The 20,468-nt window shown below is 40.4% G+C and overlaps 1 protein-coding gene across 1 annotated transcript in view; it reads left to right on the top strand.

Moving 5' to 3' along the window:
• The first annotated feature begins 4,041 nt into the window (after nt 1-4,041).
• The window catches only part of grm2a (glutamate receptor, metabotropic 2a), a 24,785-nt gene continuing 8,358 nt past the window's right edge, over nt 4,042-20,468 (top strand). Inside the window, exons 1-2 of the mRNA XM_008296876.1 lie at nt 4,042-4,569; nt 18,415-19,252. Coding sequence (XP_008295098.1) covers nt 4,042-4,569; nt 18,415-19,252 — 1,366 coding nt within the window. The remainder of the gene's footprint in view (nt 4,570-18,414; nt 19,253-20,468) is intronic.

The following is a 20,468-nucleotide window of genomic DNA, read 5'->3' as shown; positions in this document are numbered from 1 at the left end:
CCACACTCAACACTCTGCTTAATTAAGCCTCTGGGATTTGTGGGGACCGACACCAGGGACCAGAGGCATAAAACTCAGAGCAGATTAACGACTAAAACTCTGTGTACGCACAAAGACAGAAATATGCATACACATTCTTTTCAGCAGATTTACAAAGCCACAAGTACGGCCGGCTCTGTTTTGTAAATCTAAGTCACTGTGGAACTGGGCACACATGCACAAGCCCCATTTCTATTCCCTCACTTCGCCATGAATGGATGCAAGAAACGCCCTTAAGCCTCCGTTTGCATATTGATACTGGCCCGTTCATTGGACATTTGTTGCATTGGTAAAGCTCTCCATGAGCTGCCATTATGCATGACTATTATGCACAGCTGTGGCCACTAATAGCAGCTGTACTGTTCAATGTCACCACTATCCTAACTGTAAACCATCATAAGGTGTCTCTGTCAGGAGTGGAGGCTGAAATATGTGGATTAAGCAAAAGTCAGCTAAATTTTGAAAACACACAACTTAAAAAAAACCCTCATCCTCCCTTTAGGGCTCCATCCAAAGCCACTCCTCCACAACACATGAACACAGATTGCCTGAGTACAGGTGGAGGACTCATCAGAGTGTTGATGGGGAGAGGACCACATGAAAACTACCTCATGTGTCATGTGGGAGATTGAGCAGTGCAGGTTGTTGTAGGCTCAGGTGAAATTGTAAAATGTGGCCACATTGTGTCTGCTCTTCTGCTGGAGTTTCCAGAAGACTCTGGTGATGCGCAACGAGTGCATAAATAGAGTGCATACAGGTGGTGAGGTATGTACTGTGACAGGTAGGAAGGCCATCCAATCGTCTCAGGCGAACCGTATCGAAATCACTGAAATCTGACTTATTTCTTCTTTTTATAAGAGCACTTGAATTTTTGATTGCTGTTGAGATGTGAAGAAGCTTTCAACAAATAAAAGAAAAACGTACCTTTGGAATGCATTGCATACTGTAGCTTTAACGTCAACCCTTGTATTGAAACAGGCTTTACAAAGTACTTTCGAGATGAGAATGCAATTTAAAGCTAACTGATGGCTAAAGGGTAAAGAAAAAGAAAACGAGATCTTTAGAATTTATAATATAAAGGCACCACTGAACACAGTTTAAGAAACTGGCACAAAAAGGCCTTAAACTACGTTTTACTAGGGATTCAAGGCCTTCAAGGTCACAAACACAATTATACATAGTATAATGCACAGTGAACTGTATTATGCACCTGTTCCAGACCGAAACAACAATAATAACAATAATACTAAGAATAGAATAGAAGAATAGAATGCCTTTATTGTCACTATACACATGTACAATGAGATTGAGAGCAGCACCTTCAGTGCCATATATAATAAAGTACAAAATAAAGAGCAAAAAAATGAAAAAATCGAAGAGATTTAAGTATAAAAAAATAAGATAAGTTATATATACAGTCTACAGTATAGGTTATATGTACAGTAAGATTTAGAAAAATATTGCACAACATGGTCATTGATGGTATTGCACATTTGTAGGGTTTACAGTAAGTGGATGTGAGGTAGATGGGGGTGGGCTGGGGTGGACTGTGATGTCAAGAAGAATAAGGAGAATAAGAATAAGAAGAATAAGGCTAAAGAATAAAATACAAGATAATATATATATATGAATACATATAGATAGATAGAACTAAGCAAAATACAAAAATCAAAGTGTCAAATTCTCAGATAATATCATCACATCACATCGCCTACACCTTGCTCAGGAGCTGTGAGGACACTGGGTCTGAAATATGCTCCTGATCAACTTTAACTTGTTATCTGGGTGGGTCACATTAAATTGAGACATTTTTCTTTTTAATTATGAAAAGAAAAGAAACTGTGTATATGCTTTATACGGTCTAAAATAGCTGATCCAACTTTTAAAAACTTTGACATTCTGGGAAGTATACTTATTTTCTTTTATGTTAATAACGAGATGAGCAGATCAATACCACACTCATATCTGTCTGTTATGCTGTATATTAACCCTATTTAGGACTTTGGGGTCTTTGGACCCTGGGCCATTTGGTTTCGGTGATAGGTATTGTTTCTTCTATTTTTGAAGATTTTTTAAAAAATACATATAAATACAGGGACATTTGTCATGCATTTGGAACCAAAAATACATCAACTTATCAGAAAATCAATGTAACATAGTATAAAAGTCTATAATGAATACCAACAAATATTTTGCACATATTCTTTCTTGGGGTCCAATAGACCCGAAAGACCTTCTACATATGGCAACATGAAAGTTCTGAATAGGGTTAAGTTACACTCAGCAGCTGGTTAAACATCAAAAGACACTAAGACTTCTGTACAAGTAAACCAGTGTATAACAGGTCCATTAATGAGATTCAGAAATGCTGATTTTGTTACATCTGGACAAAGCCTAGCTGCCTATTTTGGCACTTTCAGTCTTTGTGCTAAGATAAGCTAACCATCACCTGACTGTAGCTTCATATTTAACAGATGGATGTGGGGTTCCCATTAATGATCTCTTTTAAGTCTGAATGAAAGCAATTTCCAAAATGACGCACTTCGTCTATTAGTAGCTGTATTAGCACAGTACTGCAGAAAAAAGTACAATCTGTTGTCTAGTTTATTTTGCAGCAACCTGGTAGCGCAGAAGTTGCAGTTATTTTTTCTTCTTTGTGGCTCAAAGGAGACCTCTGACCTGCCAGAGCAATCAGCTTTGTAACTCAAGGCCAGATTTTAACACCAAAATTGAAGTTGCGGTGTTTTTCATGTTCAGCTATTCGCAGCATGAGTCACACTTGTCTTAATAAAAACGTTTTTTTTTTTAAGGCTGGGAGGAGAAATTCTCACATTACTTTACAGTTTCACCTCATGCTGTATTGAAAATAAATGTACCACACTGAAGACTTCAGATTAAATAAATGTGTTTATATGGCAGTAGATAAAATCAATCTAATTCAATCTGTTGGCAACAAAATGGTGCTTGAAATAAGATTTTGGTACTTTATCTCTTTTTATTTGTGTGTGGATTTTTTTTCTTTTGTCATGCATAAATTGTGTTCTTGTAAGACTGTGCGAGCAGTTGATGTGATTTGGCAAAACGTTCTTTGGGGACACGATTTGTTATCTCTGCAGACTTTCGGTGTACAGGAGCATGGGCACATGTGATTATAAAAGAGTTGTACAATCATCTGCCTTAGCAGCAAAGTAACACAAGGTCACACAGACAATGAAACAGAGGGAGAGGAGGGAAAGTGTCTCAAAATGTAACACACACTCTCTAAATGAGGCCTCTCATAATGAGGGATTGACCATGTGCTGCTAGAAAACACGGGAAAACATTTAGAGGATGTTTGTGTTGTCCTCACTGAACTCTGCTCTAATGGGGAACTCTGTCCTCATGCTTCTGCCAACACATTATTAGCTGAATATTTCACAATTATATCCTGCAAATATGTCCTCTAATATCCCATCTGCATGACCGAAACATTTTATAATGCCTGTAAAACTAATTGAAGAAATGCCTTGTCAAAGTAGACTCATATTGTTGATGCATTTTCTCCAGCTGAGCGGTAGCAAATGTGGTGGCAGTTAACAAATGAACAGTCTTTGTTTTTTTCTGTCTTGCCTGTCACATCTACCATCAATAGGCATCAAAGGATGCAAATATTTACTAACTCGTAGAGATGATGTCAAATATTTCCATTGGATGAGTCTGTCCCTGGCAGCCATGATGTCTGTGAGACAAAGGGATCATTGTACTTCAGCTCAAAAGCTGTGACTGAATTTCTCTCTGTTTGATCTGCAGGCTGTAATCTACAAACACTCCGAAGAGAAGGACAGCGAGGATGGCAATGATGCTGTAAATGGCCTCTGTCAGAATAAAAACACTGCTGCTTTGAGATCTGGTGGTGCTGCTGCGCCTTTCTGTTCTTTTCTTCAGTGCTACCGTCATCAAAAAGCTGACCAGACGCCGACCAGAAACCAAAGGCAGGACGGTGACCTTGCTTTGCCCAGGGATATGTCATTGGGGAAATCCCCTGTGTTGGGGGTGCGCCCTGTGCCCCGACCCCTCTGGCTGTCCCACCTCAGCCTGCTGTGCTTATGTGTGTCTCTCTTTGCCCAGGCACCCCAGGGTTTGCCTGTGGTGGGTTACAACACTGACTCCAAGAGGGAGATCACACTGGACGGAGATTTGATGATTGGTGGTCTGTTCCCTGTCCACCAGAAGGGCGAGGGGGCAGAGGACTGCGGGAAGATCAATGCTCAGAGAGGGATCCAGAGACTGGAGGCCATGCTGCTGGCATTAGATGAAATCAACAAGGACGAGCGTATCCTTCCTGGGATCAGACTGGGAGCTCATATACTGGACACATGCTCTAAGGACACTTATGCTCTGGAGCAGTCTCTAGAGTTCGTCAGGGCCTCCCTCACCAAAGTGGACGACAGCGAGTACACGTGCCCTGACGGCTCGTACGCCATCCACGACGACGTCCCTCTGGCTATCTCTGGGGTCATAGGAGGCTCCTACAGCGATGTCTCTATTCAGGTAGGAATTCATGAAAACACATCAAGTGTGGGCCTTCCACTTTGCATCTATAATAGAATAATTAATTTTCAATTTGCTGCTGAAAACCATCTTTGTTTTATGCGATTAAATGAGTTGGCCAAATGCTATGCTAATTTTGTCAGACAGTGCAATTACAAAAGGTGTATTTTACTGTCAGCAGCTACTGTGGGCTTGACAGAGAGCCGGAGAGAGGAAGGAGCGCAAGCACGAGAGTGAATGTGATGGATCGTCATATAACTGTCCATTTAGACTTAAGTACCATGTGCAATTACCCCTTGTGAGATGTTAACACGGGGACTTAATGAGTATCGGTTCCGCAAGGAGGATCTGTTTACCTGTACGCCCATATGCTTGGCTGATCTAATTTAGAGGATCTCTTTCTCTTTCCCAGTAATTCACACTTCAGCAGCGGTCCTGTCAGAGGCAGACATGCTACAGATGTTGCGCTCAGGACAGGCTGACAGGATGACTAGTGACGGCATGATTACTCTCAGCAGCAGTGCTCCTTTCGGCTCACTCAAGCTGATGCAATGAAAGCCCTGCTAATTGGGTCTCCAAATCTTCAGCTGTAATATGACTGCCACATCAATCTAACTACAAGTCATCGTGAAAAGAGGCAGTGTGTCCCATGGAACTGATATTTGTAAATATCCACAAATATGCATGCCTTAAAGCATTAACTCAATCTTAGCCAGTCAGAGGACCAAGTCTGCTGTCTCGGCTGAAGACTACGGTTCACCTCACATCAGATACGCCGCCTCATGTTCCACAAATCTGCTTGTTCGAAGAGGAAACACACTTTTACCCATCCAGAAATAATAATTGGATTCAAATCACTGATAAAGCATCGACTCTGTAGGAGCCCCTGCCAATGGCAGTCTGCTGTTAGCAGCTTTCCCCAGTGGGTACGTCAGGACATTAAGCTGGCGGCGGCACCCATGCATGCTTTTTTAGTCATGATTTGTAGTCAACAGTGGCCAGAAGTTGATATGTCAGCTCTGACATGCCAACAATAAATGAATCATAGTGAATTGGTGCTTCACTGCCTGTCACGGACACATGAAAACCCTGCTCATATGTTGTATATACTTTTAACCCTATTCAGGACTTTTGTGGTCTTTTGAACCCCAGGCCATTTAGTTTAGGTGACAGGTATTGTTTTTTTTTTAAATATAAAAAGAGGGACATTTGTCATGCATTTGGAACCAAAAATATTGCAACTTATTGGAAAATCTATTTAACATAGTATAAAAGTCTATAATGAATACCAACAATTATTTTGCACATATTCTTTCTTAAGGTCCAGTGGACCCCGAAAGACCTTCTATGTGTGGCAACATGAAAGTCCTGAATAGGGAAGCAGTGATAAACCATCTAATTTCACTGAAATGAGAAAATTCTACGATTTAAAGAGGGGTGGATTTAACATTCACTGATCATACTGGCATTCTGCAAACATCTGTTTACTGTAGACGTGACAAAACACAATGCCAAATGTACAGTACAGCACAGTGATGCATTGTACAGGTAGAGCTCCTGGAGCGCTCCTGGGAAATGATGTAAGAAGAGAATTCAGAGCATCTATAAAGGGAATCCTGGTGAAAAGGACAGTTTGGAAATAAAGGATTTGATAAACGAGCTGTAATTTTAGCAAAACCCTGCATCTGGGGCTCCTTAGAGAGTGCCCTTGTCTTGTGGTAATTTATGGACGTGCTATTACAAGCCCGGGGTCTGAGGTGTGCTTTAGCTTCTCACTGAGTCCTCCTCATCAGTAGGAGAACACCACAGGACACAGTTCCCTTTCTCACAGTGAATAACTCTATTTTGTAATGAAGCTCGGTCATGAGGTGTGCTAGCTTGTGCTCTTTCTCCTGGCTGGTTGGTGAGCATCTAATTATGGTTGTAAATTTGGTCATTACCTACACCACTTGCGTACCTTTTAACATGATCTGTGTCCAGATGATAACATCTAGTGCTCCTAATGTTTTAAAGATTTGCTGTGTGAGATGTGCCCTTTGAAAACAAGATGAGGTGTATCTGTTTAGACGTTCTTCTGTCCTGTTATTTTCTGGGACAATGTTATTACACAAAGATATGTATTTGGGACATGAGGCAACGTGGCATTTCTGTGCTGCCACTGGATACCATCTGCACATAATGTTTGTGTCTGTTGTAACCGCCCGCCTTGTGCATAATCTATAGCCAGTCAGACCTTTGAGTGAACCAGCCTGGCTGTGTGAAAGGTTGCAATGCCTGCCCTTCAGTGTGAACGGTAGGTGCTTAATACAGATGTGTGTATTTCACCCCAAAGGCGAGGCCGTTACAGGACAAGCAACGATATTAGTTTAAAGACCCTTATCGCCATGGCGACATGGTGGAACATGGCGAGCTGACAGGTGGTGGGAACGCTGAGTGCTGTCTAAATCTGTCACAATGAAGAAGCGTGTTGCTGTGCTGCTGGTGTTGTGGTGTGACAATCGCAGATATGGGGGTGGATCTGGCTGCAGGCCTAGCCATGCTGGCGTTACATGGGCACAGATTGAGTTAAGTGTGGAGGCGAAGTTCTATGACGCTCTCGCAGGCTAGGTCCTGTCTTCCCCATCTGTGGTTGCAGCCGGGCTGTCTGGTGGTTTGGCAGAGGTGTGCGTGCACACAGAGGATGTAGAGGGATCGAACGAAAGATCATGTTTCACAGAAACAGTGAGACAGTGATGGGCAGATATGATCGTGGAGGGAAAAGGATGGAGTGAATCACATGGCATCATATGGCGTTTCACAACAAAGCCTGTATCTTAAACAGTTAGAGGGAAGTCTGTGATGCCATCTGGACAGTCTGACTGAATATACATGTAGAAATATTTATGTGATTCAGGTATTTAGCCTTGAACATTTTCCCTGTGGTTTATCCAAACAGCGGGTCATCAGTGCAAGGTGAGTACTGACCTAGTGATGACATGTTCACTATGTTCGGCCTCTTTATTCATGTGTGAAGAGGTGGAGCTCTGACAAGATGCGTGTTTACCCAGTAGATATTCAGTCGGATCACTGCATGTGTAAAGGCAAAAATACTTTCAGCATAAATTACCACCAAAGCGTTTTGTCCGTCCACATCCGGTGTCAACTAGGATTAATTTTTCTGGCTTTCAAAGCGGGAGACATTAGCCTTATTACCCCGTAGTGTCCTAAATGTGTGGGTTAATCAGAGCTGTATTATATTCTACAATTAAAGTCCAGGAACATCTAGCCTCAGGGCTGGCTTCTGATTAATACATGGATGGGACTCCACTTTTGTTACCCTGACAGCAGTCTGTGCTGCTAAATATGACTCACTGTTAAGAGAGCATCCCCAGGCAAAACATCATAATCACCAGGGCGCATTAGAAGAGCAACACCTCTGGAATGTCAAATACTCAAATGCTTACAAAAAGAACTATTCTCTGGCATGAAACACAGATAGAGGAAATTTCTGGAACCCATCTGCAAACAGCGGGAAAAAAAAAAAAAACAAAACACTGTGATCTTTCTGAACAGCACACCAAAATCACTCTCTGAAAGCAGAGATGTAACTTGTTTTAGGGTATTTAGATGAAAGCTCTTTCTGTGTAATGGCATCCTCGTGAATTAATTGGAATTTTTTAGCGGGCTGTCTGAAATGTGGTCATTTTAAGTGATAAATGAGACAGGAGAAGACACAGTCACAACTTTCAACGAGCTCAAGAATCTGTCTTTTTTTTTTTCTCTGTCACCCACAAACAGCCCTATTTATAGAACTGTCTTCATCTGCAGGTAGACAGTGCCAATCTCTGGAGCATATATGAGTCATACAAAGGATGTAAACACAGATACACACATGACAGAATCCATGCCAGAGAGAACAATAATGATGAAACGTTATCAGTAAAGCCATGCAGGGAAAATGCATTATTCATGGATAAAAGTAAAGAACGCGCTCCGAAATCGTAAATAATTCACATGATTGGATTATTCAGTGGCTTGGCAGAATCCACTATTTGTGCAATTGAAATACATATCATGTCTATCGCACAAACTCAATGAGTGTTTACTGATATCAGATAGGAATGACAAGGTGGCAGAAATTCATGTGAACCCCAGTTTGGTCAGTTGTGTATGTACATTTTTAAAGTAAACGGGTTTCCTGCAGCTTGTTTGTCATGTTAGAGAACTGAACTGACCATAAAGAGATGAAAATGCGTGAGTCCCAGACAAGAGAGAATTAAATGAATGAAAGCCAGTACACGTCAAAGCTGAGATACTGACATTGAAAATGAATGAAAGTGCAGACATAGCGTTAACATGTGGCGTATTCTGAATGGTTGCATTGCTCTGGGGGCTTTGAAAGACTACTGCAGCATAAAGGAGATTCATATTATCCAGCAGGATGAGGGGGCAGGACCTGATCAAAAAAACATCCTTGCTCTGAGTGTCTAACAGTTCATATTTCCACCCTGTTAAAGCTGTTGCCAAGCAACTAAATTATAAGAAATAAAGCAATAATGATCCAGCGCATTCTCCAACGATAACACCATGAATGCGCCGTGTGTGCATGCATGTCCACTCCTCATGTATGTGTTCGCCTGAGTGTTTCACAGTGCTGCAGTGGGCCGTATATGTGTGATACTGAGTGGAGCTAAGGACTGCTGCTTTGGGAATACAGTGTTATTGCTGTAGAAGCACACTGAGACAGTCTTCTGGGATGAACAGATGGGCTTTTCATGTAGAAAAAATCATGACATCTCTACAAAGTAGGCCTGATATTTCCTGGACCAGGACACTCTCTCATTCCCTTATTTCAACGTTCCCATACATCTCTGTTTTTATTTCTTTCTCCATAATGCCTTGCATCTGTGTGCTAGGCAGACACAAATCAAAACAGATGCAGTGCATGACATGGGATAGAGATGTGCTGAATCTCCAAAAGATCAACACATATTTTTCAGAAAGAAATGCATTTCTATTTAATTTTCAGCAACTACACCAGTTAATCCTATACATCTGTATCTCTCTAAAGGCAACACATGGATATACCTTGGGTATATCTTAGAATATATAAAGTTTGTGGACTTCTATCAAGATTTTATTTTGCTTATTTCTGCTGTGCTGCACAGCTGTATTTTCACACTTGCAGTCTGATTTATTTGACTCCATGCTGGTGCTTTAAGAGTGTTTGCTGCCATTGCTTGGGAGGAACTCGCTTTCACAATAATCTGATCAGCACAAGACCCTGCACTACAAATCCACACAGGTCCAATTCTTAATTTGCCTAATTAAATAAGGTTCTGTCTGTGGCAGGATGATCCCTTATGTCCGTATGTGTGAGACTGTAAGCCGTACAGTACGACTAAAACCTTAGACACCTTTGGGCAATTAAGGAATGGTTGTACATGTGTGCATGCAGTTTAATCTTCCTAAAGTGTCAAAAATCTGATCTGTTTTTTACATGCAGGCATTGATTCTTACTGTTTGGAAATACATTTTTGGACTTTATCAGTGGGTAGTATTGCTCTGTACATGAATGCTGAGATTGTGTATTTGTAACCCTCCGTCTGTTCTTCCTTTTGTCAAATTAAAAATAAAAAGTCAAAATGCTGACAATGTTGTTTGTTTTTAGTACTGTTAACAATATAAATAAACAAAAAACATCACAAAAATACTAAAGCTAAGAAAAAGAAATTACTGCTATGTAAATCGGTGTGGTGTAACTAACCAAACCTTAACTTACTGAATTAATAAATGTTGCAGGTTGAATTTTAATAAGAAGAATAGTAAAATTACACCATGCAAGTACTGTCTCCAGACCTGGCTTCACTAAAAGCTAGAATTTTTACTCTTAAGGTTTCTGCACATACACAAGCATTATAATAATTTGTTGCAGAGCAGCAGAGACATTAAAGCAAATGCAGGTTTGTCTTTATGTTTCTCTGCCCACGCACTGAATTATGTTGCAACAGAGATTCAACAAATCCGTTAACACGTTCTCACAGCATCCTTGAAACCTGCAGCTATAGGCAGGAAAACACAACACCTTCCAAGTGCAAATTGCTAAACAGCAATGACTGCAGGAGATAAATGTATTTCCTGTCGACATTGACTTTATGCATTGGCCCTCTTTTGGCTCAGATTTTCTGGTTTCATGTGATTCATTCCTTAAGCGTCTCTTGTCCTCTCTTATCTTATCTTTGAACCCATTACAACATGCCATTTAGCAAAATAATTCTATCAAAATGACACGCTTTGGATATGATAAGTGGCTAAAAAGAAGTATACGATCAGTGTCACGGTCATAGACTTTGTATTTCCATGCTAGATTTCTACCAATGGTCTTTACAATCTACCACATGTTACCATGTGTCAGTAACAGGCTTTGGCGGATGTGAGGCTCCTGGCTTTTTATATAAGCCACAGAAACATCTATATAATGATTTCCTATAAGCCTGTTGTATCAGTTTTCACGTCTGTACTTTACAACCTTTCATAAGCCACATGTAAGTGGATTAGAGCTCGACTTAATACCCCGTAGAGAAATTACTCATTCACTACCGCGAGCATTGAACGATTTTAGGAGAATGAATGAATAATATACATTTTTAAAAACATTTGTAGTTGTGTAGAGAAAATTATCACATTGGTACAGCAATGCCAGGCTCCTGATATTACCGATTAAATACTAGACCTACTATATGCATTATTATATGCATACATTTCCCTGTTTGTTTTGCCTTAAGTAGCTTTAATGTTGTTAAAATGATCTTATTCCTCACTGACTGACTGTGTGAGTTCATTCCAACCCTTCATTAAATCTACATGACGGTAACACTGAAAGGAATCGAACAAGGTTTGGACAAATTTGTAAAGACTGACCCATCAGCAGCACACTGCTTATGATGAGTATGATTGGTAAATTGATTGGTAATAGAGTATTTTTTTTAAGCATCAGATGTAAGTTCATGCACAATAATATCTTGTGGTGTTCTTGGGAATAGTCTATTTTGCTATTCGTTTCCACAAAAATAAATGCATCATGTCGCGTTGGTGTTTGTAGGAAACACATGTTAATGCACCTACATGTGTTCTGTGCCTTCTTTGTCTAAAAAGGCTCAGTGCTCAGGGACAGTTAAGACACACAGCTTATGAATCACATGTAGTCTTACTGGCCTGGATTCAAATCCCACGAGAACCTTCTGTATCTCCCTTGCAGGAGCCCTCTCAGCCTTTCTGACTGGTTTTGTATTAAAACATACCAAGCGGAGCTGGAATTTGTCCACGCTCCTTAAAATGAACTGTCTATGACAGTAATTTTCTGAACTGCTATGAACTTCAACCCTCCTCCTGTTCAGTCAGTATCTGTCCAACTCATTATCCACAAGCAAATATTATCGGCTTTAAATTATCCACACCTCCTACAGCTGTACTCGTGCATTAGCCTGCTTCTTATCACATTTTTAGGTTAAAATGAGCAAACATTTTATCAGGGTATCTTTAAAAGTACAAGTTATTCTTAATATGGAAAGCTATATCTGGTTTACAAACTGAAATTCCTACTTCAAGTTCCTCCATTTTTTTTCTCCTACAGTACCACAGCAACACTGTTTAAACATCTTTTTGTCTGAACACATACTAAAGGAGCTTGCGAGATCAACATAAAGAGACTTTTTTTTTTTTTTAGGTGAAGTTGAGTTGTCATATGATGATGATATTTATGGCTGAACTCTGAAGTCAGGGATTTCCTTTGTGGGAAACATCAGGGAGATTGTAGATTTAGAATGTCTTCACGATTCAGATTTGAAGCATTTTCTTTCAAAAACATACTGCTATTCTCATCAATTTGTCCAATGTCATGTTAAAAATGAGAGAGATTTAAAAAAAAAAAAAGACACATATCCTTTTTTTTCTCACTGTCTGATATTAAATCAGACTAAACTTTTCCTGTTTTAGGTCTGTTAGGATTACCAACTTTATTTTCTATTTGCAAAATACCAGAATAATGAGAGAGAGAAGTTTTTTTTAGAGAATTTCTTGTTACTTTCTTCAAAGTCATAAGTCTACATACACTAAGATTACTATGTCTTCAAACTATTTGGGAAAGCCCTGATGATGAAGTCATGGCTTTGGAAGCTTTTGATAGGTTAATTGACAACATTTGAGTTAACTGGAGGCACACCTGTGGATGTATTTTATGGCATACACACTGTGTCTTTTTGTGACAACATGGGCACATCTAAAGAAAGCAGTCAATATATGAGAAAGAGAATTGTAGACCTCCAGTAGTCTGGTTCATCCTTGGGTACAATTTCCAGATGCCTGAAGATTCCATGTTATAATAATAATAATAATAATAATTCATTTTATTTGTATAGTGCTTTTCAAGAACTCAAAGACGCTTCACAGGATAAAAGCAAAAAAGCAATAAAAGCATTAAACAACAAGCAACAAATACAAAGGTAGACAATATAGAAATACAGCAAGCAGGAAAAAAAACAAAAAACAACAACGGTAAATATCGAGATAGAGCCTAGGCCTAGGTGGGAAAAGCGGAGCGGAACAGATGAGTTTTTTTATTTACATTTGAATATTGCTGGGTCTGAGGTGTCTCGAATATGTTGTGGGAGAGAGTTCCAGAGGGTGGGGGCGGCGACAGAAAAGGCCCTATCCCCCCCAGGTCCTGTGCTTGGTCCTGAGGACGATCAAGAAGTTTGAATTTTCGGAGTGGATGGTACGTGAAGGGGTTTAGGGGTGGAGCATGTCTTTGAGGTAAGAGGGGGCCTGATTATGGAGCGCTTTGTGGGTGAGTAGAAGCATTTTGAAGTTGATACGGTATGGGATGGGAAGCCAGTGAAGGTTTTGAAGAACAGGGGTGATGTGGTCTCGGGACCAGGTGTGGGTGAGGAGGCGGGCGGCAGAGTTTTGGATGTATTGGAGTCTATTGAGGAGGCTGGTGGTGATACCGAAGAGGATGCTATTGCAGTGATCAATGCGTGATGTAATGAAGGCGTGGATGAGGGTTCATCTGTTCAAACAATTATACAGATATAAACACCATGAGAATGTCCAGCCATCATACCACTTGCGAAGGAGATGGGTGCTGTGTCCCAGAGATGAAGTGTTTTGGTGCGGAAATGTGCGTATCAACCCCAGAACAAAAGCACAAGACCTTGTGAAGATATGTCATTATCCACAGTGAAACGAGTCCTGTACTGACATGGGCTGAAAGGCTACTCAGAGAGGAAGAAGACATTACTCCAAAAGAAACATAACGAAGCCAGATTACAGTTTGCAAATGCACCCAGGGACAAAGACGTTCATTTTTGGAGACATGTACTGTGGTCTGATGAAGCTAAAATTAAACTGTTTGGCCATAATGTCCATCGTTACATTTGGAGGAAAAGGGGGGAGCTTGCAAGCCTGAGAACACCATCCCAACTGTGAAGTATGGGGGTAGCAGCATCATGTTGTGGGGGTGTTTTGCTGCAGGAGGGACTGGTGCACTTCACAGAATAGATGGAATCATGAGGAAAGAACATTGTGTGGAAATATTGAAGCAACATCTCAAGACATCAGACAGGAAGTTAAAGCTTGGGCCCAAATGGGTCTTCCAAATGGACAATGACTCCAAGTATACCACCAAATTAGTTACAAAGAGGCTTAAGGACAACAAAGTCAGTGTTTTGGAGTGGCCATCACAAAGCCCTGATCTCAATCCTATAGACAATTTGTGGGCAGAGCTGAAATGATGTGTGCAAGCAAGGTGGGCAACAAACCTGACTCAGTTACACCAGTTCTGTCAGGAGGAATGGGCCTGAATTCCAGCAAACTATTGTGAGAAGCTTGTGGAAGGAAATCCAAAACGTTTGACCCAAGTCATACATTTAAAGGCAATGTTACCAAATACTAAAGAAATGTATGTAAACTTCTGACTTTGAAGAAAGTAATAAAAAATTATCTGAAAACATTCTCTCTCTCATTATTCTGGCATTTAACAAATAGAAATAAGTTTGTTAATCCTAACTGACCTAAAACAGGAATAGTTTAGTCACACTTAATGTCAGACAGTGAGAAAAAACGGTTATGTGTCTTTTTATACAGTGTATGTAAACTTCTGGTTTCAATGGTATATAACTCTCCTGTGTACTGTATATACTTCAAACAATGATGTGTTTGTGGGGGATGAAAGCAAAGACTAGCTCAGTTGACTTGATGTCAAACACTTAAATCTGACAAGTAGACTGTCCTCAGACCCGCAAATTACGCATCTATTGGTATGAAAGTATTATGCAATACAATTAGGGGCGAGTTACAGTGAGGACCCTCATTGCAAGTTATTATAATGGAAATTGTTTTTGCAGTTTTAAATAAAGAACGGACTGATGTGAAAATGATTAATCAGTGTTTATGTGTCACTTGCCACTTTAGATCATACTGTGATTTCTTCCTCAGAGAGCGAGCACACTGCTGCCAGCTGTTTCACCACATGTTGAGAAAGGCTGTCAAGGCGGTTTAAGAGGAGGGATGATTTTATGTGGAAATGTGATTATTAGCCCGTCTGCATAATCAGAGCTTTTCCAGCTGACCTGAAACTCTCAGGGGGAAACCGACCTCTGAACTGATTTGAAATACTCACTCATGTGTTGCAGCAATCTAGATTTCCATTTGGTTTTTCATTTGCTAAACCACAGTCAGAACCAGTTCTAATACCAAACCGGTAAAATAGTTTAACATCACTGCTGTATGTCTATGTGTATGTGTATGTTTGGATGGTGGGAAAAAAAAATAAATTAAAAAAACTCCAGTTGCCCCTGATTGTGCTGCTGCATTTCATTTTTGTGTAAGATGTTCTCTCATTAAATCCAATAAATCTAGTGGTCTGGAAATCACTGCCATTGGCTCATTTAATATTCATTTCTCTATGATCCTGCAGAATAACAAAAATCTCATGATTAAAATTCACTGGGGCACATCATCATTGATTTTCCGTAAAATCTCAGAGTAGTTTTTCTGTAAAGATACATTTTAATGAAAGGAGCATTGGTCCATCTTATTTGACTTGACCGGTCTCTTCCCTCTCTGCTTGCAAATTTAGTCAGAGTTTAAAATACTTTGATTTTTGAGGGAACCTTTTAATTGGGATGTTATAAGGTATCCCACAGGCGAAATACCATCATTAGTAGAATGGCCAAGAATTTTACTGTGTAAAGATCACAAAAGAAGAGATTACAAAATTTTCTGGGAAGGAAAAAGTAAAAGAAACCAAAAAAGTTATTCAGCCATGTGAAAAAGCAAGCTAGTGGAAATTGTTGGCTTTTTTGAAATATTTGAACAACCAAATATTTGATTCTCTTTCAATCAGTGCCCAGTCATAAAGCCAGTACTATGTAAAATGATATATAAAGTTGTCATTTTGTAGACATTTTGAAAATTTAAATAAATAAAAAAGCAGATCAGTCACATGGAGAAAGGATGTACACTCCTACATTTGTTACACCATCACGTCCATCAAGGGTTCCAGATTAGGTGGCAATGATTAGAAGCGTCTTAAGGAGTGACAGGTGGAACCCATCTTACTTAAACATCTGACAACTAGGCTCTCCTGTTCTCTCTGCTATTGAAGTGTGTGATGTCATCAAGATCTAAAGAGCTCTCTGAGGCCTTAAGAAAGAACGCTGTGGATGCCTCTGGATCTGGCAAGGGATATAAAAAGATCTCCAAATTATTTAAAATTTCAGTATAAGCAAAATTATGCAAGTGGCATAGAATTCAAACTGTCAGTGTGTCCAGAACTACTGCATTAGAACAATTGCACCACTCCCCCCGGCATCAGAAAGAGGTGACAACAATACAACCTGCACAGGAGGCGTATCAAAAACAACAAAAAAGCTTTTCTGTCCAGAACAAACATTACAACAGAACTACAGTTTGCCAATGAGCATATACACAAATAGCAGGTCTTCTGAAATAAAGTGCTTTGGACAGACAAATGACAGATAAAGCTGTTTGGCAACAGTAAAAGTAGACATTATTGGCAGTGTAGCCCACAGACAGCTGCTCAGGAGATGGACCTCATACCAACTGCAAAGCAATTTTGTGGAAATGGGACTTGGCAGCTTGCAGTCATTGATGCAACTGTAAATTCCACATTATTTCGAAGTGTGCTTGAGTATAATTTAAGGCCATCCATCAGACAGTCAAAGTTGAACTGAAAGTGGACCTTTCAACAATACAATATTGTAAAGTATTGGCTTTACTACGTGAAGTACCCTGAGATGACTTGTGCTGTGAATTGGCAATATATCAATACAACTTCACTGAACTGAAGTGAACACGGTGAAGATCTCAAGCACACTTGCAATAATGACTCTAAAGAGAAGAAATGGAGGGATATGGAATGGCATTGTCAAAGCCCAGATTTGACTCTAATAAAAATGTTGTGGGGGGATTTTGAATGGACAGTAAATGCAAGAAAATCATCAAACACCTTGTACCTGAAGGAATTTTGCAGGAGGAATGAGCACAAATTTCCTGAACTTTCAGAGACTGCTAAACTGGTGAATTATACATTCACAAGAAGTCATTTCTGCTACGGGGGACAATGCTTGCTTTAAAGGCACTTAGATTTTTTTTTTTACAAACTATCTAATAACATGTATTGATATTTTTGTTAATGAAATGATTGAAATAGCTACATTTTTATTTTGGAAAGGTCTGCCACCTTTATCTGTAGACACAATTTGAGAGATCTATGTTTGTTTTTACTTGGTTTTTTTTGTGGTTTTTTTAACATGACATTATACATCACCTAACAAAGATTAAAGATAAAAATTTCCCTTATTGCTCCGCCATACTAAAGCTGCAGTTACCCTCTTCTGAGCTATCTGTAATTTGAAAAAGGTCTCTTTCCCTGAAGCAACAATATGACAACATAGGAACAATGAATTAAACTCAATGTGTATGTTTCTGAATGTGAATTTCCTCTCTGACTTTCTCAGGAATAACTTATTGACATTCAAGATGTAGTGCCACGAGTGTGCTGGTGTGAGAGTCGGCATTAAAGTCAACCAGATTTAGGTTGGCATTCTTTTGACTGATCACACCAGCTCCCCTTAGGCTCCCACAGAAGTGCCTGAAGCAAAAGCTAGTCAGTAGCTGCTTCTGCATAGTGCGTGCAGTGTCACGACACTGACAACACCGATTACACAGAAAACGCAAAGTTTCAGGATTCTTTGATACTCTGTCTCCCTTTCAGTCTGCAGTCCCTGCCCTCACCCTCTTCTTTGTCTCTTCGTGTCTACTTCTCTCAAAGCAGGAACTTTCTACAACTGTGTTCCTTTTTGCTGTACACTAAATTCTAACCATTGCGTGTAACACCTTTAGCCACTCAGTCCTCTGTACTGTAAGTTTTTTGTTTCGTTTGTTCTCGCATCATCAATGGCGAGGCAGACAGGCAATCCCCACAACTGTTAAATGCAGGATCCCACCACTGAGTCAGCAAGAGAGTTAGGTTGTGAAGAGTCCAGCAGGGATCCTAGGAAGAAATGTGAGACTGAATGGGGTGAGACTAATTGCATCTGCAGGGGAAAAACATGTAGTGTAGCCAGTTTCACTAATTTATTTAATGATGGGCAGTTTTAACAATTCCCACAGTTGGCAGGTGTATGTTTTAAAGCTGTAGCTTTAACCTCTTAATATTCGCACCCGTTTAAAAAAAAAAAAAAAGACTAAAAGCTTGGGGGCATTTTGTCCGCTGGACTGTTACGGTGAAAATAGTGGTGTGTAACACTGACTTGTTCTTCTGGTGTCTTTCTCTTATTCCAGGTGGCCAATCTTCTGCGACTTTTCCAGATCCCTCAGATCAGCTATGCTTCTACCAGCGCCAAGCTAAGTGACAAGACCCGTTATGACTACTTTGCCCGCACCGTGCCCCCCGACTTCTACCAGGCCAAGGCTATGGCAGAGATCCTGCGTTACTTCAACTGGACATACGTGTCAACAGTGGCATCAGAAGGCGACTATGGCGAGACTGGCATCGACGCCTTCCAACAGGAGGCTCGTGCCCGCCAGATTTGCATCGCCACATCAGCCAAGGTGAGCCGCTCCATGAGCCGCTGGAGCTATGAGAACGTGATCCGCTCCCTGCAGCAGAAGTCCAATGCCAAGGTGGTCATCCTGTTCACACGCAGCGAAGATGCCCGAGAGCTGCTGGTGGCTGCCAACCGCATGAATGTCACCTTCACCTGGGTGGCCAGTGATGGCTGGGGAGCGCAGGAGAGTGTGGTGAGGGGGAGTGAAGCTGTGGCGGATGGGGCGTTCACCATTGAACTTTCTTCCTATCAAATTCCCCAGTTTAATGAATACTTCACTGGCCTGCACCCATACAACAACACCAGGAATCCCTGGTTCAGAGAGTTTTGGGAAAACCAGTTCCAGTGCAGCCTCCACGATCTGGGCTGTGGGAAACACTCACTCACTGAGGTTCCGTTTCAACCAGAATCCAAGATCATGTTTGTGATAAATGCTGTCTATTCAATGGCTGCTGCCTTACATAACATGAGGCAAGCCTTGTGCCCCAACTCCACCAAGGTGTGTGATGCTCTTAAACCTGGCAACGGCCGAAAGTTTTACCGGGACTACATTCTCAAGGTCAAGTTCGATGGTGAGTAAAACCCTAATGAGCTAATATTACTACAGCGGTGCTTAAAACTCCATGCAAACCTCAATATCATGTCATTTAATTTCTCCAACTGCCATCTGCACATACTGAATGTTGCCAAATTGGGTTATATCAGTTTAGATTCATTGTACCAATTCATATAAAAGGCTGGATTAGTGCAAGAGTAATTCAACATGTATATACACTGCAGCTGCAGATAAGTTCTGTAATGATTCAATTAGCAAAGATGAAACAATTTCCACACTCTCATGCTTGGAGGCTTCTTTTTCCGTGCTGTGTGAATAGAACAAGAGTTCTTCTGATCACACAAATATCACTAGTTTTCTGCTTCTGTACACAAAGCTGCTACACAAAATATGTCACTGTAATTGCGTCAACTGTTCCACACATCACAACTGATAGCCTGCCAATTCAAACACTCACACTTTCGTAAATTAGCTGCTTTGTCTTCTCCTTCGATTTATGGAAATACTGACATTTTCATTGATGGGAGATGAAGGTAGACCACTGAGCTTTTATCCAGCTGTGCTTCTCTGCTCTTCACAAATTCTGAAAAAATACCCAAAGGATTTTACTATCCAGAGACCTAAAATTGGATTAAAGGCCTTAAATTAGTCACTCCCGAGAGGTCTTTCAACACCCTAAGGAGAAAACGGACAAAAACAGGTGGACCACTGAGCTCTGTATACATTTTAATACACACGTGGACAAAATTGTTGGTACCCCTCGGTTAATGAAAGAAAAACCCACAATGGTCACAGAAATAACTTAAATCTGACAAAAGTAATTATAAACAAAAATTCTATGAAAATTAACCAATGAAAATCAGACATTGCCTTTGAACTGTGGTTCAACAGAATTATTTAAAAAAATAAACTCATGAAACAGGCCTGGACAAAAATGATGGTACCCTTAACTTAATATTTTGTTGCACAACCTTTTGAGGCAATCACTGCAATCAAACGTTCTGTAATTGTCAATGAGACTTCTGCACCTCTCAGCAGGTGTTCTGGCCCACTCCTCATGAGCAGACTGCTCCAGTTGTCTCAGAATTGAAGGGTGCCTTCTCCAGACAGCATGTTTCAGCTCCTTCCACAGATGTTCAATAGGATTTAGATCAGGGCTCATAGAAGGCCACTTCAGAATAGTCCAATGTTTTCCTCTGAGCCATTCTTGGGTGTTTTTAGCTGTGTTTTGG

The sequence above is a fragment of the Stegastes partitus genome, unplaced genomic scaffold (assembly GCF_000690725.1).
Source record: "Stegastes partitus isolate 25-593 unplaced genomic scaffold, Stegastes_partitus-1.0.2 Scaffold1159, whole genome shotgun sequence".
NCBI lineage: Eukaryota > Metazoa > Chordata > Actinopteri > Pomacentridae > Stegastes > Stegastes partitus.
Note: the sequence above shows the minus strand (reverse complement) of the source record. Positions and strands in the feature narration are given on the sequence as shown.